The sequence below is a fragment of the Salvia splendens genome, chromosome 6, assembly GCF_004379255.2.
Source record: "Salvia splendens isolate huo1 chromosome 6, SspV2, whole genome shotgun sequence".
NCBI classification, from domain to species: domain Eukaryota; kingdom Viridiplantae; phylum Streptophyta; class Magnoliopsida; order Lamiales; family Lamiaceae; genus Salvia; species Salvia splendens.
In genome coordinates this window covers 29145955-29168918 of record NC_056037.1, presented here as the reverse complement: position 1 = coordinate 29168918, position 22964 = coordinate 29145955, and the positions used below count along the sequence as shown (strand labels likewise).

Below are 22964 nucleotides of genomic sequence, written 5' to 3'. Positions count from 1 at the left end.
AAATTCATGACCAACGAAAATTATCTTACTTTGAGTTACTAAAAAAGCATGACTTGAGATAGTAAATCAACAACGAAAATAAGTAGAGATTGTATTTTTAAAAATTAAAATCACTAAGAAATCTCCATCAAAGAACAACTTTGAATTAAATGGTTAAAACAAGAGTAATAGATTCGTACACAAAGGCCCAATTACTAAATTCAATCCAATCTAGAAAGAGACTAGGAAACATTGGGCTTGGATGGAAAAAACATTTATAGCTCGCTCACACAATGATAGAAAAAAATAAGCCTAACTTAACTGGGTTAATGATGGGTTAATATCATTAACCCATTTATAGACCTAAGATTAAATTGTACTACCATTTATAATTTAATTTGTTTAATTATTAATTTAACTTATTTTATACGATTTATATATTCCAATCATATATTATGGTTATATACATTTATTGTAAATTTAATATTTATTTGGAGTTTGATGGAACCATAAAAGCTTGATGGCTGATTTCGAATATTTCGTCCAATATTTCGAATCAAGTAGGCAAATGAATTAGAGCAATGACAGAGAAGAATTATGGTTTAGATTGAAAAGTTCAAATTTTGCATAGTTTATCGCTAAGTACGAAGAAAATTAAACAACTACGAAAGAGTGGTGAATCAAACATATATATGGTTACAAGGGAAAAGAGATCGGAAAACCAAACTGCGTTCTTCACTGCAACAATTATCTCATATATAATTACTAATCAAATATCCATCACTAGAAAATATTATTCCTCCATTGCAACAAAATTTATTCCAACAATGATATAATGAAATCTAATCTAAGAGAAGAAGAGTTCTTCCACATCTAAATTATTCCCGACTGTCTACCCAAAATTTGAAAGTGAGATCAGCATGATGAGGAAATTGCAAGCCCTCAACAGCTCAAGCCACAGACGCCATGTGTCGGATCAAGTCCACTACACGGTTGCTGCAGATCAAAGTAACGTTAGTCTCCACTTGTGATTATTAAGCCATACAAGAAAATCGAGAGTCATGAGTTTAAGGTTTTAACCTGTAACCCCATTCATTGTCGTACCAAGACACGACCTTAACGAAGTTCCCATTCAGTGCGATTCCAGCCTTGGCATCAAAGATGCTAGACCTGTTGAACACGAAGCTAATGTATGAGTAATACAATAACCCAACATGATCATGTACAGTTGTTTGTGAAGTGTGACCTGCTGTCACCAATGAAGTCGGTTGAGACTACATCGTCTTCTGTGTACCCGAGGATCCCCTTCATTTTACCCTCTGATTCTTGCCTGCATAAAATGGTTGAGAAATAGCAAAGTAGAGAGTTGAGAAAGAGAGAAAGAATAGTGATATATTGTGGAGTAGTACTTGATAGCAGCCTTGATCTCATCATATGAGGCTGCCTTTTCAAGCCTAGCAGTCAGATCAACGACTGAGACATCAACGGTTGGAACACGGAAAGCCATTCCAGTAAGCTTTCCATTTAGTGCAGGAAGCACTTTCCCAACAGCCTGTGATTTAATTATACATCCATTTACAAAAAAGGTCACAATCCTCTCCAATCCAATGCATTTACTCTAACAAAAACGTTATCCCAACCCACCTTCGCAGCTCCAGTGCTACTGGGAATGATGTTAAACGAAGCAGCTCGTCCACCTCTCCAGTCTTTCATCGAAGGACCATCAACAGTCTTCTGTGTAGCTGTAACACCAGCATCAATCAATCAATATGTTCCATGTATGATGAGATAATTGTTAGACATACCAGTGATGGAGTGCACAGTGGTCATAAGCCCCTCAACAATACCAAACTTGTCATTAATAACCTATAATACAACACCATATCAGCAAATCAGGCGTCGCTTCCTTGAAAAGAAACACTAATCGAGAAGAGAAAAAACCTTGGCCAATGGTGCTAGACAATTAGTAGTGCAACTAGCATTCGAAACAATATTGATGTCGTTCTTATAATCCTTCTCATTGACACCAACAACAAACATGGGGGCATCCGCGCTTGGGGCGGATATTATAACCTTTTTTGCACCTCCCTTAATAATCACAAAACCAACACTCTCAAACTAATGCCAAACAGCCAATAAAAATCATACTAGTATGTACAAACCTTGAGGTGGGCTGATGCCTTGTTTGTGTCAGTGAAAACTCCAGTGGACTCGACCACATAATCAGCTCCGGCCTGGCCCCATGGGATTTCCTCAGGATTCCTATTCATAGAGTATCAACACCATCAACTGAATTGTATGTAACTAGACGAGCTAGCAACGATGTGGACGAGGGAGATAAATCAATACCTCATGCCAAATACAGTCACCGGCCTGTCACCAAAGAGCAAGGTAGTGGAATCCTTAACCTTCAGCTCATGCTTCTTCCATGGACCATGAACACTATCGTATTTGAACATATAGGTCTGTCACAGACACCAATTTCTCAGGTGAGATTAACAAGTTTATAGCAACAGCTCAAGCCACCAACAATGAATTGCTATTTTTACATTTATAATTACATATTTTCAAACTGATCCATGGATAATAGCTTATCGAACATCAAACTCCAAATCTATAATATCCAAATCGAATAAGATGAAAAAAGCATATAATTCGAAAATTGGAGAATTGGGGAGAATAAATACCATGTAATCGGTGGTGATGAATGGATCATTAACAGCAACAAGCTCGACATCATCACTCAGTAGTGCAACTCTGGCGACCAAACGCCCAATCCTTCCGAATCCTACGCACAATCAATTAAACAGATAATTAAGCAATAGAAATCATTGCCGAACCGGAAATTTCTAGATCATAATAAATCTATACAGCGAATTGCAGGAAACAATTACCGTTGATTCCGATCTTGACCTTCGCCATGATGAAGAAAATTTGGGAACTGGAGAGAAATAGGGGTAAACAATAAATGGAAGATTGTAAAATGTGAGTGAAGTAGAGATCATTTTGAGTAGTGTGTGCATTTATAGTAGCAGAAGAAATGTGCATTTCAAATTGGAGCTCTAACCGTTAAACACGTGTAAATATTTACTTGGATAACCATTTTTCGCGGCGTTGTGAGTTCCTCAAATAGCTTTAGCTTTTAAAAATTAAGGTAATATTTATCACTTCAATTATTTAGAATACAGTTTTGTACATGTGGGATTGTTTAACCAAAGTCATGGTATAAATGATGTTTGATATCAATGATCTTTATTTTATTGGCAACCAAATGAAGAAAAATACAAAAGGAAGTTGTAAAGAAGTACATCTCAGGGTTAAAACTTTTTTATTAAAATAAGTACGAATCTTGATCGCCAACCAATGTCTACATAATGTCTCCATTTTCCTCTCCATAAATTCCAACAATATGTGAAATTTCTTCAACCCTCAATATATTCTTCTTCATCATCATTGTCACCATCTATGTAGTTTAAATAGGTCGTAGTTGAAAACCATGACAATGGTGTCATGGTGGTGGAGGACGAAGACCGAAGTCTTTGTGTTGTTCCCTTAGCCTTGTCTTTGGACTTGGAAGCTGGGTTGGAGTGGCATTCACGACACATGGACCGGCCACACTTGCTGGTAAACTTGGAGTGGTTGGTGGGCTTGGTTTGAACTTTAGCGAATATATAGGCCGGCCAGGCCAGGCCGTGTTTAGCTCATTGGGATCTCGCAGCGAGGTCGGATAGGTCTTGAGACCATGCCATGCTGGTAAGTGGTAACCCTCTCTCTTCATTTTTGTTATGCTGATTGTGAGCTGAATTGATTGCAAGATTTGTATAGCTTATATAGGAACAAAGTTGACTTATTAGCTTGGGAAGCAAGTGGTCAGCCATATTATAATCTACCATACTTTATTGTTTAAATTAGTATTAGCTTGGGGAGCAAGTGATCAACCATCATAATTTAGTGCTCCATTGTTTAAATTATAATTACGATGATTCATATGATATCAAAAACATCCAATTATTTGTTTGTAGTCACCCACATTTGAGACAATCCAGTTTTTTTTTTTAAAAAACCATAAAGCTCTTAATTTCATGTCATTTTCCTCCAAAGAACGGATTGTGATATAGGCAGAACTAATACGTAACGCTGAACCGTCAAACTAAAATATACACAACACATAATTTATTTTAAAATTATTTTAGTTAAGTGTTTCTGCAATTAAGTAAAACGATCAAATAATGAAGTTCGTATAAAATGAAGTAAAACGATCTAAAAATGAAGTATATCATTTGCTTGATTTATTTTATCTTCTAGATTTTAAAAAATGGACGACTGAGATTTGGTCTCTAGTTCAATTTAAAATCAGTTCGACATTGAATACAATCCATAAGTAACATGCATAATTTTGACTATCATATTCATCCGTCTTCCAATTTTAACTCGATCTCACCATAAAAATTTATATGTGTTTACGAATTCGATGTTTGTAATGACCTTGTAGTTGTACAATCTAATCTTCTTGTGTATAGATAGACTAATAGGACAGATCATAGTCTTGCATAATATTTTATTATTCTCAATCTAAGATGGATATTGTAATTGTTGATTTGGTTGAATAAAGGCTTTAATCACACAATTTAATTAATTGAACACAATCGTATTAATGGTCCGATTGTTATAATTCGATCTAAATGTTGCCAATAATTTGGAGTGGAGATACTTGCTTGCTAATGTATAATTCTATTGTGCATTCTCTTCTTTTCTTACAAGCTAGCTCAACATTCCTTGGAATACAATCCAAGCAAATTATGTAATACAACTATGTTGCACAAATTTTTGGGCAAGGAACAATTTCTATCCTAGGTTTAATTACACAACGAATTTTTACATGAAATTGCTTCACTTTTAGTCAAACTACTCTTCAACTCTTGCATATATCTAGTTTATTTTTATCACTTTTTGCGTTTCGAATTTAATTTTATAAAAACAAAGGATATTAAAAAATTTATCTTGTACTCGAACAATATACTATACTCCTATCCTTAAAGAAAGTTGTTTAACTTTTATCTTGCACTCGAACAATATACTCGATCAAAATAATTATATATAGCACTGCAGCACACTTTTTGATGGTATAATATATAAAGACATGAATATTACATTATTGTCATTTATTAGGTGAATCAAATATATCAAATCAAAAGTATATTTCAAACGTTTTAGAGCTTAAGCTAACCACATTTTAACTTTAATTAATGAATCATTATATCCTCTTCTTTTAAATAATTTTTTTTTTACCATTTAACCCCTATTTAACTAACAAAATTCACTAAAAATAATAAGGGAAATTTATGAGTATTATTAGGCAGGAATCACGTCCAACCACACATTTCATATTTTAATTTGAAATATTCTGGAAATTATATGCGCGTATATTATTATTGGAATATATACACATATTATAATACTAGTATAAATTAATATTTGTCCCTACTATAAACCTTGAGTTTAAGAAAGAGCAAATAATTTGGTTCATTACCTAATAATAGTATGATCACAGAAGTAATTGAATGTGAAAATTTCAAATTTCATGTATCAAAAAACATAATCAAACTTAATTTTCTTAACTTAGTAAATGACACGGTAAAAAGTAAAAACAGAAATAAACGGTAACAAATCACACACATTCCCACCACGCGTCTCCCTCTCTAAAATTGCTCGCATCTTCCGGATCTCCCACCCCCTTCTTATAGTTAGCTTCTGTTGCTCCTTTCCCTCACAACTCAAAATTCTAATTTGCAAATATTGAAGAATACATTTTTAATTAGGTGCGACTTTTGTTTTTTATTATGATTATGAATGCTTCTATTATCTGGCATTGCTGTTTATGTTTGCTCGATTTGGTTTGAATTTTGCGTTAGAAATTAATTTTGGGAGGAAAAGGTGTGATCTTTATCATGCCCTTCTCGTTTTTTTGTCCTTAATTTTATAGGTTATGATTTTGATTATTTGGGGGTGGTTGGTGTTAGAGTGAGTGTGATGAAGTTGGGCTTGTACTTTTTTTTGTTTGATAATCTGGGTTTTCCTGTTGAATATAGCTAGAGAGAAGCTATGGATTTGAATGAAGAAGAGATTATGTTTGCTTTCTTGGATTTTGATGATGGATTCTTGGTAGAGGAAAGGGATGATGCAGAAAAGTTTAGGTCTTTTGTGGATTTTGATGATTCTAAATCTGAAAAGGGTTGTAAAGATGTTGATAAATTGCCAAATGATCCTTTTGGGATGGAGTTCGATGTGGGCATGTCCGATGATCCACTTTTTATGGATTTCAATCCGGATTTGCCCCAAGATCCTTTTGGTATGGATTTAGAGGCCACTTTTGCAGCCATCTCTGCTTTGATGGAGGATTTTGGACATAAAACCAGTGATTTCGAGGAGGGTGGGGATAGTGATAATGGTTTCGAGGAGGGTCCAGGCAGTGATAATGGTTCTAGCAATTTCTGTTCTGAATTGAATTTTGGTTGGTCCGGCTCAACGGAATATGAGGGGGAGTGTAGAGAGAATGATGTTGGTCCGGTGATGTATACTGAGGACGGGTCGTATGGTGAGTGTAGTACTATGTCGGGAGGTGGCAAGGATGATTTGATGTGCTTTGGTTGTGAAAAATATGGGACTGAGAATGTCAAGAGTGAAAGTGATGCTGTAGATGTGATAATCTTTGTTCTACAATATCTTCATTTTGGTATTAAGGATCTCCTTTCTATTGAAAGGGTTTGCAGATCGTTGCGTGATGCTGTCCAAAAGGATCCTTTTCTTTGGACAAGTATCCACATTGACTATCCGTTGCGCTTTGAGCTAACCAATGAGGATCTCCTGCGGTTGACAAACAGGGCTCAAGGTAAACTTTGCAGCTTGAGTCTCATCGCGTGCATTAACATAAGTAATGATGGTCTCAAGCAGGTGCTTGAGAGAAATCTGGAGCTAACTAAGGTATGTCAAGATGTTTCTCTTTTGCTTAGGCCTTTGTGCATCTCGTAACCATAGCTTAATTGTGTATTAAAACATGAATTTTACTTTTTAGGGTTAGTTTGTTAGCTAGATAACCAACTCCTTAAAATGAGTGTTTTTATATTGTTTTGCCAAAACTATCTTCCCAACCAAATGTCCCCTTAGTAGACCGAGTTTGGTGAATGAGATATCTCTTCATTAGTGTGTTTCGTTGCAGAGATTTCAAAGCACTGTAGATAAGTAATGGCATGCCAGAGTTGCACATTACATATAGATATCTAATGGCATTTGAGAGTGGCATGTTTACATATAAATATTTATGTATGCTTGGTCAATGAGATTTTATCTTCTATTAGTATGTTTCATTGCACAACTTTTATAGTGTTATAGATATCTAATGACATTCGAGAGTGGCACGTATACATATAAATATATTTGTAATTGGTGAATGGGAAGATCTTTTATTAATGTGTTATGTTGTAGAGCTTTTATAGTTCTATAGTAGATATCTAATGGCATTTGCAAATAGCACGTTTACCTATTTGTGTTGTTGTATGTGCAGCTATGCGTCGCTGGATCAATTAAACTCAATGGTAAAGAAGTTTTGAACATGATTAAGGTGTACAACTCTGTTGCACTGCCCGGCATCAAGCAACTAAGGATTGGCAATCCTAATGGTTTAACAAGTGAGCACTTGAACGAATACAAACTTCTTTTGGGGGCATACGAGGCGAACTCAGGGGACTACAAACCAAGATTCTACGGTGCAGCAACAGCACCGGGAGAGATATATCTGCCACTAGATGATGAGCGTGCAATTGACATTGAGATATGTCCGATATGCCAGCAAGTCAAACACGTCTTCGACTGCCCGAATGATAATTGTCAAGCAAAGATAGACTCCACCAGGACGTGCAGAGCATGCATCTACTGCATTGCTCGTTGTGTACGTTGTGGGTGTTGCTTGGATAACAAAGCATATGAAGAGACATTCTACTGCGACTTCCTCTGTTTTGATTGCTTGGAGGAGCTCTTGTTCGAGGACGGGATCTCCCTCTCAGCGGGGCAGGCTTACGTTGAGCGGAGGGCGAGCTACCACTTTTTTGTCTATAGCTAAGCATCCCGTCTTAGCTTCAACCATTGAAACACGACAAAGCTAGTGAAGAAGACAATAGCGGCCTAGCAATTGAGGAAATTCTAGCACTGGTCTTCTGCGTGGCAAGAAAATAGACGGGTGGCTCTGGGAGAGAACGCCTTGGGATCGCTCAGAAATGGTGGGTCGCGGCAAGAAGGGAAGCAAAGAGAGAGGTGAAAGTTCTATCTTCTGTGAATAGAGAATGTCTTGTGTCACTATTAGTAGAATACTTTTAACGAGCTTTAGATTTCAAATCATGTTTTCTTCATTTCAAGCAATCTTTTCTAGTTTTTGCTGCTAGCTAACTACTCTTCTTCTCCCAATTTAAGTGTGATATGAAATTACTCCATTTTTAGCTTTCATTCATCCAAAGTCACGAACTGAAATTTTGTTACATAATATTATCAATTTTGGGTAAAATCTGAATAATTTGAATGATAATACATCTAGTACTGTTTGGAAGTATTCCATCACAAAGTTGGAGGAATCCATATGTAGCCGTGTGTTTGCACGTAACCGGCCTTCTCTAGTAGCTTGTCCGCCTCAACCGGGCCCCGGCTGCCCGGTTCGTATTCTAGTGGCTGCAGTTCACCCTCGTCTATCCGGTGAAGAAGAGGCGTGAAAATCTCCCAAGCAGCCTGAACGTTTATACAATTATCAGCATTTGGTTTTAGGATTTAGCTTTCATAAGAAAAAGATGTGATTAAAATGTAACCTTCAACTCATCTCTTCGCACAAAATGCTGTTGATCACCTTGTATTCTGTCAATAACACAATTAACCAATCTCATTACTTGCAACCAAGAACCCTAAAGTGATTCAAAACGCGATCAACGGAAGCATTCAGCGTGTATCTAGACATACGTGTCAAGAATGAGGCGTTTGTACGCCTCAGGAATGACAACCCCTTGGTACCGTTGTCTGTAGGACAAGTCGAGCTCACTCTGAGTAGCCGTCATCTCCAAGCCGGGCTGCTTCACTGTTAGCTTCATGTACATGGCCTCCGAGGGCTGCAGACGAATCACAAACTCGTTTCTTCCTTGTTTTGAACCTACAGAGATTAGCCATTTCATCAACTCTCTATCCAAATCAAGAACAAGAAGACTCACTTGAGATGATGGATTTCACTGCTGCATACACTTGAATATGTCGCCTGGCACGTCCTTGAACTGCACCCAAATCTCTGCCTTACGAGTTCAAAGCTTTACCAGCCTTGAGTATAAACGGCACACCTAAAGTAGTCGATAATCAGCGTCATGATTCAACAAGTGTTGATGTCTCAGCTGCAATGTTAGATGTCTACCTTCCCATCTTTCATTGTGTATGCGTAGAACCACTGTTGCAAAAGTCAGGGTGACTGAGTCATCGCGAACCGTTGGGGTCGTCCTTATAGCCTCTATACTGACCTAGCACGACGTCTTCGTCTCTGATTGGATTAACTGATTGAAGAACCTGCAGTGCCAACCCAATGCAGCGATGCTCGATCAAGATGAGAAGTTAAAGAGTGGAGATCTTGAATCTACCTTCACTTTCTCATCACGAATATGCTCGGGCTTGTTGGAAACCGGCTTCTCCATAGCAACAAGGCAAAAAATCTGCAACAATTCAAGAGTGGGTTAAAGCTGAACACTTGGTTAAAACACTACAAAATCTTACTTGCAATAGATGGTTTTGGATAATGTCTCTGATAATCCTGCAAAATGTGTAAGCGCTTAATTCGAGTCGAAGAAGTGAGAGAGTAGCCAAGAGGGTATATCGTACGCATAGATCATACCCGTATTGATCAAAATACCCTCCGCGGCCTTCAGTTCCAAAATCCTCTCTAAACACAATCTGTTGTGATGATGATGCAAGTTAAGGTGTAAAATTCTAAATCATTACATCTAGTTTCAACTCGGGAACTTTACCTGCACGTTGGAAATGTTGTCTCGGTTCCAAAGAGGTAGGAAGAAGCGATTAGCAAAACGAAGCACCAACTGCAGAGTTTGTAGATCAAGAAATAGAAGTGAAAGTAGTAGAGCTATGCCAGATTGAAATATGAAAAAGGTTTTACCAAGTTCTGCACCAATTCCTTTCCCAAATAATGATCAATACGATAAATCTGTGGCTCATCGAACAATTCCCCTATCTGGGCACTCATCTCCTCAGCCGAAGCCAAATCCTTGCCAAACGGCTTCTCAAGTACTACACGAGTCCATCCACTAAGACCAGCTGCAAAAACAAGATCAAGAAAGAAACTGTGTATAATCTTGAATGTTCTTTGATGCTCAGCCGAGCTGAGGCCATCTCCATATTTCAAAGGAAAGAGCGTACATTTGTTCGTGCAGAAGGTCTTGATCATTTTGCAGACTTGTGGATACACTGATGGAGGGAGAGCAAGGTAGAAAAGCCTCCTACTTGATCCTTCTCGACTCTTCTTTGATGTTTCGTGCTCAGATATTGCATTGTCTAGTTCTTGAAACCCTTCCTGGGAATCATAGGCGCCACTCACGTATTTGATCTACATTACACAAGAGGTTATTAGCTTGTTCAGATAAGCAATGTATTGCGTCATTTGCGATTATTGGCAACCAACGATTCCCGTACCAGCTGTAGAAAGTCGGAGACATTGCTACTGACTTTGTTCTCAACAGGTAGATACCTACAACAGGGTGATGGATCGAATAGGTATTGAAACGACTTTATCTTCACAGATACAAAAACATCGAAGCAGGAGCAGAAACAGAAATGTGTCTCCAAATAAGAACTATGTATATAACTAAGGGATAAGGAAATCTACCCTTGAATTCTCTCTCTCAGTTCATCATCATGAAGTTTAGTTCTTGAATAGCCAAAAATGTGAACATCATTCAATTGCAAAAATCCCTGAAAAAACGGAAGTATATCTATGTTTGGAGTATCATCTTGTATAGATAGAAAGTTGCATTGATCAAGAAGATCAATTTCAGCATAAAAAGACAGCAAACTACACATAATTGTAGGACTAATATCAAGAATGAGATAAAACACATGATGTTTTCTTCCTAAAAAGCAACAGACAGCACTCAATTGATCATAAATCAAGAATGAGATAAAAAAAACCTGCTGGTAAAGATTGAAAAGAGCTGGAAATGTCTTCTTCTTAGCAAGATCACCAGAAGCACCAAGAACGATAATCGAAAGGCATCCAGTTTCAGTCACATTTTCACTGTCTCTAGCAAAAGATTCAATTTTGGAGGAGGCCCTCTTTTCACAATGCCATTCACCATTAGCTGCCATTCTCCCAATTCACAAAGACCTGAACTTGATAAATTATAAAATAAAATATAATCTCTTCTTTTCTACTATACACAGAAACAGCTTCAATCTAAGCTATGTGATTCTGATTCAGAAACTAACCAAACCAATTGTTTGATGATCCAAAAAATACACCAAATTAAAGATGAAAGAGAATTATGATCAACCAACTCCAAAATAAATGCATTTCATGATTTCCCCAAGTACAAAACACTCTCTTGGCTTATCTAAATCCAAATTCATAAGCAACAATCAGAAAATGAAAAATGAGTACAAGATTTAGGAGAAGTGAAGTAAAAGAGAGAGCAAGAAAAAAATGTCACCTTTTTCTTTAAGTTTGATGTTGGATACGATTTATGTTAACTGATAAACATGAAAGTTAAGGTTGGTGAAGTGAATCTTATTACATTTTGTTGGAAACGTGTGAAATGGAATGGCTTTTAGCCTTTCATTTCCAAGTCCTTTGGCCTTTCACCTCATTTTGGTTTATGGTGTCCCTTAATGCCAAGACCTTTGAGGTGGCCTCCCCCATCCTATAAATAGGTGGAGCTTGGGAGAGTAGAATACACAACGAACATCACAACAAGCTTCTCTCTTCTCTAGCTCTCTACATCCTAGTTCACATATAGGAGCATTGCATAGCTCGTTTCTCGGAACTCCATCAAGTTCGCCGGTGCCTAGCGGGTTTGAGGTGCTTCTACACGTTAGGAGGAAGTCGTTTTATCTTTGGGGGCAATACGTCATTCCGTGAGCACTAGCCGGGGCGTAATTTGTCTTGCGGAAAGAGGGCTTTCCTCGACTCGACTTATAAATTTGGTTTGCTTTATTTTCGTTGTAATTTTCATTCCTCTATTTGCTGCAAGTTTCCTTTCGATTGTAATAATTAGAGTACCGCATGTACACGGCTTGGGAATTTCTTCCCATTATTTCTAACAATCGCAAGACAAATTAGTGTACTCTTCTAAGACAGGATTATACCAATTGAAGTTGGAGGAAACATGAGCACCAAAGCTGGAATGAAGAAACGAACAGTACCAATGTTCATGAGCTACGAAATGGTTAATTCCTTGAGATCTATTCTCTTGAGAATTGTGTTTATCGTTTGTCAGTTGACAAACAAGACCAATTTTGACTTGGTAGTAATAATTGGGATGCATGGGTTGTTGAATATACCAATGCACATATGGTTCAATATAATTGTGTACTTATTGTTGGAGACAATATTGTGCAAATTATTTGAACGTGTTGTTATAAACAACAAAGATCACGAGGTGATCGCAATGGTCTCCGATATGAACCATGGTAACAATCCAAATGAATGGTTTGTTGATACAGGTGCCACATGTCATGTGTGCTCCGAGAGAAGCATTTTTTCTACCTACAAATCTGTTGAAGGTAGAAAAGTACGTATGGGAAACCAAGCCTCTTCTAAGGTGGTTGGTGTGGGTAATGTGTTCCTAAAATTAGGATCTGGAAAAGTTCTTACCCTTAGGGATGTACTGCATGTCCCAGACATCCGAAATAATTTGGTATCAGGCTCACTTCTAGTAAATCATGGATTTTCACTAGAATTTGAGTGTGAAAAGGTTATATTGACCAAGTATGAAAAGTTCATAGGTGAAGGTCACCTAGTGAATGGGCTTTTTGAGCTGAATGTTACGGTCATTCACCGTGGAAAAGGAATAAGCAATAAGGAAGATGACACGTCCTCTTATTTGCTTGAGAGCTCTGATTTATGGCATAATAGATTGGGACATGTAAATCTAAATGCTATAAAAAGATTAGTAAATCTTAATTTACTAAAAGTAGATAAGTTTAACTCACAAGAAAGATGTGAAGTGTGTGTTGAAGCCAAAATGGCTAAACTGCCATTCCATTCGGTAGAGCGAAGCACAAAACCTCTAGAGTTAATCCATACAGACGTATGTGATTTAAAATTTGTGCAAACTAGAGGTGGTAAAAAGTACTTCATCACATTTATAGATGATTGCTCAAGGTATTGTTACCTTTACTTATTAAGAAGTAAAGATGAGGCAATTGAAGCGTTTAAAGACTTCAAAAATGAAGCCGAAAATCAACTTAATTGTCGAATTAAGTGTGTTCGAAGTGATAGAGGTGGTAAGTATGTAGCCCCGTTTGCAGAATTATGTCATGCAAGTGGTATAATTCACCAAACCACAGCTCCATATTCTCCTCAATCAAATGGTGTTGCTGAACGCAAAAATCGAACACTAAAAGAGATGATGAATGCTTTGTTGATTAATTCAGGATTACCAAAATTCCACTAAAAAATAGGGATGTGACTCCTTATGAGTTGTGGAAAGGGAAGAAACCTTCGTATTCATACCTCAAAGTGTGGGGGTGTTTAGCGAAGGTAGAAGTGCCACCTCCGAAACAAGTTGCAATAGGCCCTAAAACAGTCGATTGCATCTTTATTGGCCATGCACTTAATAGTAGTGCCTATCGTTTCCTAGTTCATAGGTCAGCTGTGCCTGGCGTGGCTGAAGGAACAACGATTGAGTCAAGGAATGCTATATTCTTTGAGAATGTTTACCCTTGTAAGAGGCAAGAGGATCGTTCTAGTGAAAGAATGATGGATGAATCCACTAGTTCTAATCCTCCAAAAAGGACGAGGTCAAGTCCTGAGGATGTTGAACCAAGACGTGGTAAAAGAGTTAAAGTTGCTAAGACATTTGGTCCCGACTTCATAACTTTTATGTTGGATGACGAACCAAAGTCAGTGGCGGAAGCTTTGTCTGGCCAAGACGCAGCGTGGTGACAAGAAGCTATCAACAGTGAGATTGAATCCATCATGAGAAATAACACCTGGGTGTTAGTAGACTTGCCTGAAGGCTGTAAGACTTTAGGGTGCAAGTGGATTCTGAAAAGGAAATATAAGCCCGATGGTACTATAGATAAGTACAAAGCTCGCCTAGTTGTCCAAGGCTTTAAGCAGAAAGAAGGGCATGACTTTTTTATACCTATTCACCTGTTACGAGAATCACTTCCATTCGGGTGCTTCTAGCGATTGCTGCTTTGCACAATCTTGAGATTCACCAAATGGATTTGAAAACTGCATTTCTGAATGGTGATCCGGAAAAAGAAATATATATGGAACAACCTGAAGGGTTTGTTGTGCCTGGGCAAGAGCGTAAAGTATGCAAACTGGTAAAGTCATTATATAGGTTGAAGCAAGCACCATTACAATGGCATTTGAAATTTGACAACGTGATGTTGGCAAATGGATTCACTATCAATGAGTGTGATAAATGTGTTTACATTAAGAACACAGATAACAGGTTTGTTATTGTGTGTCTGTATGTTGATGATATGTTGATAATGGGCAGCGATAGTGCCATTATTAACGAGACAAAAAACATGTTGAAAAGAAATTTCAATATGAAAGATATGGGTCTAGCTGATGAGATTCTTGGAATCAAAATATTGAGGGCTAATGAGGGAATTGCCTTAACGCAATCTCATTATGTTGAGAAAATGCTTAAGAAATTCAACTCGTTTGACTGTAAGCCAGCAAAGACTCATTTGGAGTTCAATGTCCATCTAAGCAAGAATATGGGTGATTCTGTTGCTCAAGAAGAGTATGCAAAGGTCATAGGAAGTTTGATGTTTATCACAAACTGTACTCGACCTGATCTTGCTTGTCCTGTAAACAAGTTGAGCCGATTTACGAGCAACCCAAGTAAGGAACATTGGAAAGCTCTGTGTAGAGTTTTAAGATACTTGAAGTATACTCTTAACTTTGGGTTGCATTACACAAGATATCCCCAAGTACTTGAAGGGTACTGTGATGCAAATTGGATCTCTGATTCAAAAGACTCGTTCTCGACGAGTGGTTATGTGTTCACTGTGGGGGGTGGTGCTGTTTCGTGGAAGTCGATGAAACAAACGTGTATAGCTCGTTCCACCATGGAATCTGAGTTTATCGCATTGGATAAAGCAGGGGAAGAAGCCGAGTGGCTCAAAAATTTCCTAGAATGTATTCCATGTTGGAAGAAGCCAGTGCCGACAGTAGTGATATACTGTGATAGCCAAGCAGCTATAGGGAGAGCACATAGTGGCTTATACAACGGTAAGTCTCGACATATTCGTCGGCGACATAATACCGTCAGACAATTGATCACAAGTGGTGTTATCACAGTTGACTATGTAAGGTCAGTTGATAACTTAGCGGATCCGTTAACAAAAGGTTTAAACCGTGATCAAATGCATAAATTGCTAAAAGGAATGGGACTGAAAACCACATCTTAAAAGATGATTATAGTGGTAACCCAACCATACGATTGGAGATCCCATGGGCTTGGTTCAATGGGAAAACGAAGCTATATGAATCTAGTTGTAACACTCGGAAGATTTTTAATCTTCGCCCATTCTTTAGAAAGCATTGGGTGTTGTAACCTGCATGTGGTAAGAGGCTAAGTTTTGACTTTTAATGATTCTTATAAACCTCGAGGAGGTGGGTATTGCAGGATACCTGGAAAAGAATCACCTATGTAAGTGAAGAAGTGTGGGCCGCTTCAACATGTGAATCACTTATGAATCCAAAGTGGTGTTCTATGGCCAGTAAAGGACATAAACGTGAGAACTGATGAGTTTGTAAATAATATTGTGTCAATATTATTGTCTCGGTATACACCAAGGAGGAATGGTTCAAGGCATCACGTCCACCAGGCCGCCGGTATGCCCGATAGTGTTGACTATGGAAAGTTCAAAGCCCCAAGCTACTATTCCAAATGCAATATTGTTTCTCGAGAATTGAGCAAAGAGTCTGCATACATGCATTTGTGTCTGGTATTGGTTTGAGCTTGCAACGCTCTAACCAATGTGGGGGATTGTTGGAAACGTGTGAAATGGAATGGCTTTTAGCCTTTCATTTCCAAGTCCTTTGACCTTTCACCTCATTTTGGTTTATGGTATCCCTTAATGCCAAGACCTTTGAGGTGGCCTCCCCCATCCTATAAATAGGTGGAGCTTGGGAGAGTAGAATACACAACGAACATCACAACAAGCTTCTCTCTTCTCTAGCTCTCTACATCCTAGTTCACATATAGGAGCATTGCATAGCTCGTTTCTCGGAACTCCATCAAGTTCGCCGGTGCCTACCGGGTTTGAGGTGCTTCTACACGTTAGGAGGAAGTCGTTTTATCTTTGGGGGCAATACGCCATTCCGTGAGCACTAGCCGGGGCGTAATTTGTCTTGCGGAAAGAGGGCTTTCCTCGACTCGACTTATAAATTTGGTTTGCTTTATTTTCGTTGTAATTTTCATTCCTCTATTTGCTGCAAGTTTCTTTCGATTGTAATAGTTAGAGTACCGCCTGTACACGGCTTGAGAATTTCTTCCCATTATTTCTAACACATTTCTTTAAAATTGGTGTTTGTGTTTCATTAAAAGAGTTTGTTGTGATTGTTGACTGGTGATTGGCTGCATTAATCAGCCGCCGTCGAGGCTACTAGCCACACCAAATTAAACACGACTTTATAATCTCCATGTTTTAGGTATACTAATTTATTGTTGTTATTTACCCTTTTTTCGATAGTACTATACTAAATAGAAATTTGCATTTTTGCAGACCTTAAACAGAATATAGTTAGACTTTATGTTTTCTTATTAATGAAATTAAACTGATTAATTAAAAAGTAATAGGACTAATTACAAAACATATGCATACACTTAGCTTTATAACATATGATAAGAGAGTAAAATACAAAATTCGAGCACCACAAGCGCTATCAAGAATGCCTTGTCCAACTTCCAATGATTTATTCAAATCTCAATCATAGACAAGATCTTTAACCAAACATTACATTTTCAGAGCATAATCCCATCTTACAATCAGTAGATTTGAATTTTTATAAAATATTCACAGGGTGACTTAATGGCTCACATTTTCAACCACTTCGGCTTGCCCACCTGCTTCTTCTCACTCCGCTTTTGTTCGGTCTGCTCAGGAACGACGGAGGGACTCATTGCAGCTGCTTCCACAGGTGTTGGCTCAGGAGCCGCCTCTTGTGCTACAAATTCCAGACCTTTCAACGACACAACCTCTTCTTGAAGGGAGGGACCCGTGTATGCACCATCATCACCTGAACAAACTCAAAACAGACAAATAAGGGAACAGGCTAAGAAGATATTCAAATGCAGCCAGATAAGACAAGTTACGGCAATTTTGTTTAATGAGGGAACAAGTTCACGCTGATTATCGGAGGACCTAACAAAGTTTTGGAAAGACCTGAATAGGCAGAAAGTATATTACCTTTGGGCACCCCATATGAAAAGTACACGATTGCACCAGGTACAAAGCCAGCAGAATAGAAGTCCTGGGAAAAATCCTTAATTTGCTTCTTTGGGGGCGTGGTGTCTGCAATGCAACCACATTGTGAGCTAACACTAACAAAAAGGGGTCTCTTGAGAAAGAAAAACACGCAGTATAGTATCTCACATAGATAGAACGGTAAATCAGAGCGAGCAATCACTTTGGTCAGGAGATCAAATAAGGTTTGAAGTGTCTCCGATGAATGAAACGAGGCCTCTAATGTAAAATTGTCAGGGAAACGCACTCTGATCACTGCTTGCTGACAAGTTCAAGACAAGCAATGATATATGATCAATAAAAGTATATTACAAAAAACAGAAGGCAATTGACAAAAGATTTCAGAGTTACACCTTTGGTATCCTTGATCTTCTAGCAGCCTCCTCTGCTTCCCGGATCTTTTTTGTCTTCAAGTGTTTATCTGCACACAGTTTGATGATGTAAAATTTTTACCATTTCTAGATTCACGGATCTATAATTCAATCATCTATCAAATAAACCGTCTATTCTAGGAAAAACTAATCAGAAATTGGAACAAACTCTGAAGTACCTTCTTTTTTAGAAGCCAAAACCCGGAAGTAATCCTCTGCTGTGAACTCGTAAAAGTCATCTGCCTCTTCTGCACAAGTTAGTAAATGATAAAACAATGAGCATACCATCAATAGAAACATCATTAGTTGATTAGTATATGAGTAACTAGATATCTGGGTTTACCCGTATCAGAAACATTTGAAGGGGTTGCAGAAGCCAGAGATGTTTCAAAAACTCGGATATCTCGTCCATACTTTTCTCTAGCAGCAGCAAGCTTCCCCTGGATGCACAACGAAAATTACTAAATCTCTAGATAACTGATTTTCCACCCACTTTTCTTAACATTTCTTAAAACCCGTGCCACCAAGAAATGAGACTCCTAATGGCAGACGGAGGGAGTAAATGCTAAGATGGAGAATGGCTGAGATAAGTCAATTTTGTACAGAAGCATAGCTAGTTCACCTATAGTGTCCAGATAAAATCAAGAAGTGACGTAGTTCAAACAAAATTTTCAGGACGACACATCCCAAAAGCTAGGGCTCATGAGTAAAATATGGAGTATAGTTATATCTAGTCCTCCAAACGCAATTTTCTCACACGCGGTGCTTCAATTAAGGATGGAAAGCTTCAATATCTCAACGGATTGATGAACGAAAAAAGAACATCACATCACATCACATCACATCAAATTTTCTCGATGAATCAACTTCTGAACTCAGCTATAACAACTTCCTCAACATTCCCCACCGAAACTGATAAATTCTCAATCCCCCAAAATTAGCACTACTTACAAATGCAACTCATAATTTTCAACAAGAATTGAAGATCATCCAATTAGACCAGTAGATTCAAGCAACAAATAAGCCATACGAGGCAAAAATACCAGTAAATCCCAGGCAAAAAAAAAAGGTTTACAAAAATACCTTAGCCAATTCTGATTCCATAGGAGAAACAGCAATGAACCTTCTACGCTTCCAAGATGGTGAAGATTCAATCATCACCGTGTAAAGCAACACCTTCGCCGATTCCCTCGAGCTGTTTATCTAATCCCTATTTTTATAATGAGAGTTGGGAATTGGGTTTTGCTTTATTCGGGTCGGGTCGGGTCGGGTATTGGGTTTGGTTATGAGATTAGATATGGAAACATTATTAAACTGCCACAGCATAATTAAGGAAACATGTTTAAAGCACTCATACCGGCTATTTATGGGTGATCATTCGATTTTGGGTTCAATTGAACTGAAATTTGTTAAAATTAAATTTGAACTGAATCTAATTATTCAAAAAAATATATATATATCCCCAAAAACTAATATTCAGACTACAGAAATCGATTCAAACTGAAATAACATGAAAATATAAAAATATATTTTTTAAAAAAACAAAAATAAAAAAGTATTGATAAATCTTCCAATATTAGTTAACTTTGTTATAAGAATGAATATCTTTATGTATGAACTTTTCTGTCACATCACTGTTCTCCTCAATTTCTACACGAGATCACAATTCTTACAATTTCATACCTCTCATCCAATAAATTTTATGCTATTTTCTTTAATTATCATTCATTTTGTATATCAAAACATATTTATTCATGTGAATCCAGACAGTCAATATCAAGTATTTCCTAGAGCAGGATTTTGAATTGTTTTCGTGAAAGCTTCCCTATTCCATCTTCTCCAACTATGAATAAGGTTTCTTTATAGTTAGAATAAGTATATTTGGCAATCAAGCGTACGAATGAAATGCAAAATTTAAGTGAAATTTATATAAAAACAACGGAGATTCAAACTAGAATGATGATTTGGTGAAAATTGATAACAAAATGGTGTACACAGAAAAAAGTTTGTCGTGTCATCCAATGCTAATGTGATTAATATTGTAAGGTGTCACTTAATTGTCATAACTTATTATTATATGATTATCCATATATGACCAATAAAAGGAGTGAAAGCATATAATGAGCCAAAACGGAGCTGGAGTCTGATTCAAATCATTCGTTGTCTGTCAAGATGATGTCCAAATTCCTTATCTCACCACCATTATCTTCGTCTTCGAAATAGCTTCGCGTGAGTACCTTGTACGCCTTAATCGGATCCCGAATGAAGAAGTTGTGGCCGTTGGACGAAGGCTGGGCGGAGCAGTACAAACCCAGCGACCCGCCAACTACCTACGAGATTTTTGATGCAGTTCACAAGCGAGTTGCTAGCTTCGTGCCCATACCAAAGTGGCGACTCGCCGAACTTGTTCCATGACACATTTTTGCGTGTTTTTCTAGCGTTTTGAACTATTTTCCTACCTTAGTATAAATACTAAACTAGGGTTTCTTCTTGGGTTGCTTGGATGATGTTTGTAAGAACAAAGACTCCATTTGTGAGCACCCATCTTCATTTTTAAAGATTTATCGAAATTTCTTGTGGTTGCATTCCAATCTATTGCCGGGATTAGGTTGAATGCTTTACTAGTTTTTCCGTTGCTAGTTTTGTGGAGTCATTAGATTTTCGTTTTCATGAAAGTTGTCTCGGATTGTCTTCATTGTTTTGTAGAATATCTATAGGTTCCAAGCATCCATCTAAATTATAGAAACACATTCATCTTCTTCCTTTCTACCATTTTTATTGTTTCATTTCTTGTTGAGTTTGTTTTATTGAAACATTTTGCAAGAGCAAGTCCGAGACAAATATATGTGTCTTGAATTCCTAAGATTAATGTTAATATATGATTAAATTGTAAGATTATTTTAGTCGGAGGAGATGAATAATTATCATAAAACTATCTATCCAAAATTAAGTTTTGAGATTCAATTTTATGAACCAAATATAATATATATATATATATTCAATCATAAAATATTACCTTGCAAATTGAACAACCCGAGACTAAATATTTTAAATTGAGGTAATATTTAAATTATTAGTTTATTAGTAATGACGGAGACCTTTTTTTCTCAAATCTAACACTTATATTAACAATAACAACATATAAATAGATTTGAGAACTTCGTTTTGCACAAATCTAATAGCGATGCGACGACATTAACAATGGGGAATAATTCCATGTGCGCTACTCAACAAACCATTACAAGTTTCTCACAATCAACAATGATTTAGTCTAAATTTAAATTTCAATTTCAATTTCAATTTCCATTTCCAAAACCGTTGGAGTTTGAAATTTGGATGAAAAATGTTGATATATGTTTCTCTAAACATAAAAACGTAAATAAGTAAATACAGAAAGTTAGGGCATCCATAATGGGACGGATGTCCCGGCAGACATTCCGACGGACTTCCCAAAAATACCTTCGGCCACGTCATAAGAACATCCCACTGCACTGTCACGTCATAAGAACATCTCACTACACAATGACGGACATCTACAAAAAATAATAAAAAATGGGACGTCCGCCAGGAAGTCCGTCGTGTGAACGCAATGACAGACATCCCAACGGACGTCCCGATAAGCCGCGGAACTCCGGTGTCCGCAGCAGACGTCCGTATCCGTATGCATGATGCCTAATGGTGGACGTCCGCACGGGACGTCCGGCACACCGGTCCGACGTCCGTTGGGACATCCGCCATTGTGGATGCTCTTAAAAAATGAGAAAGCAAAAGCTTTGTAACCACCGAAAGACGACAGCAATAGTGGCGGAGGTTGGCCGGCAAATGAGTGCACCGGCGGTCCCTCCCCCTTATTTCAAATAACGTGACTCCGTCATCCTTGGCTTGGGTCCCACCCAACCCTCATTTCTAAAGCAGCTTTTACAATATATCACATCGGTCCCTTTGAATCTCTTTATCTGCATTTGAATCCATCGTAGTAACAAGTAATTTATTAATACTCTTATACTAACGTGCATTGCGATATGAAGTAATCCCTCCGTCTGCGAATAGGAGTATCTTTTTTTTATTTTTATCCGTCCACGTATAGGAGTCTCGATTTATAATTATTATAAATAGTAAAAAGGCTTACATTTCACTAACTCATTCCTCTCACATATCATTTAAAACTAATATATACAAGTGAGACAAACCACTATTCCGTTAATTTTCTTCTATCCACATTTCTTAACATGTTTTCGAACCCGTATCGAAAAGAAATGAGACTCCTATTTGCAGACACGGTGGAAGTAGTACCACTACAAACATTAGTGTGTTGAGTTCCAACAATTGTAATGATTGAGAAAATGAAATTTAAACGCTCTTATTTTTAAAAGTGGTTCGATACGAGTTTTATTATGTAGTAGTACTTAATTGATAAACTAAGGTAAAGAGAAATGAAAATAAATGGTAGTGTAAGTAGCGTTGGTGGAGAGGGATTTCATATCGTTAGTAATATAGCGTAATGATACAAATTGTAAATAAATTGATATGTAGGATATTATATTTTTAATTACTCTAAAATTAGAAAGTTTATATTTTTCAATGACGAATTAATAAGTAAATAATTCATACTTTTCTAAAATTAGTTACATGTCTGCTTAGAAAACTTAAGTAGCTAAAAAAAGTGAAATTTATCTAAGGTTTTTCGTTGTATTTTTTTTAATAACTATGTACTTTGTACATAAAAACAATATCAAATGATACTCTAAAAATACAAAAGGAAGTATACATTTAACTCAAAGGGTTCTGTAAAATCAATGGATTTTCACTAAAACAAATCCAAATTACATTTTCAAAATTTGTGAATAAAAAAGGTAAATATAGAATATTTTTTCA

At 37.2% G+C, this 22964-nt stretch overlaps 3 protein-coding genes and 1 pseudogene across 5 annotated transcripts; 1 reads left to right on the top strand and 3 right to left on the bottom strand.

The window, feature by feature from the left end:
• Positions 1-633: 633 nt before the first annotated feature.
• Positions 634-2998, bottom strand: LOC121809268 (glyceraldehyde-3-phosphate dehydrogenase, cytosolic). 2 transcript variants are annotated; one of them, XM_042209797.1, is made up of 11 exons: positions 2874-2998; positions 2667-2767; positions 2329-2444; positions 2142-2241; positions 1921-2067; positions 1785-1845; positions 1624-1721; positions 1389-1531; positions 1226-1309; positions 1060-1149; positions 634-975 (listed from the first exon to the last, which is right to left on the bottom strand). In XM_042209797.1, exons 1-11 carry the CDS (start codon positions 2899-2901, stop codon positions 930-932), a joined length of 1014 nt encoding a protein of 337 aa, XP_042065731.1. In that variant the 5' UTR covers positions 2902-2998; the 3' UTR covers positions 634-929. The 2 variants fall into 2 exon arrangements, with proteins under 2 accessions (XP_042065731.1, XP_042065732.1); XM_042209798.1 differs by lacking the exon at positions 1921-2067.
• A 2665-nt stretch (positions 2999-5663) lies between these two features.
• Positions 5664-8421, top strand: LOC121809264 (F-box protein At3g27290-like). Of its 2 annotated transcripts, XM_042209793.1 has the most exons (3): positions 5664-5798; positions 6069-6960; positions 7541-8421. In XM_042209793.1, exons 2-3 carry the CDS (start codon positions 6082-6084, stop codon positions 8093-8095), a joined length of 1434 nt encoding a protein of 477 aa, XP_042065727.1. In that variant the 5' UTR covers positions 5664-5798; positions 6069-6081; the 3' UTR covers positions 8096-8421. The 2 variants fall into 2 exon arrangements, with proteins under 2 accessions (XP_042065727.1, XP_042065726.1); XM_042209792.1 differs by having other exon boundaries at positions 5670-6960.
• A 152-nt stretch (positions 8422-8573) lies between these two features.
• On the bottom strand, positions 8574-11777 carry LOC121809261 (annotated as a pseudogene).
• Positions 11778-17054: 5277 nt separating this feature from the next.
• On the bottom strand, positions 17055-19315 carry LOC121809276 (plant UBX domain-containing protein 1-like). The gene is made up of 7 exons (XM_042209810.1): positions 19173-19315; positions 18433-18529; positions 18269-18337; positions 18072-18139; positions 17848-17980; positions 17662-17766; positions 17055-17491 (listed from the first exon to the last, which is right to left on the bottom strand). Exons 1-7 carry the CDS (start codon positions 19245-19247, stop codon positions 17289-17291), a joined length of 750 nt encoding a protein of 249 aa, XP_042065744.1. The 5' UTR covers positions 19248-19315; the 3' UTR covers positions 17055-17288.
• Between the last annotated feature and the right edge of the window lie 3649 nt (positions 19316-22964).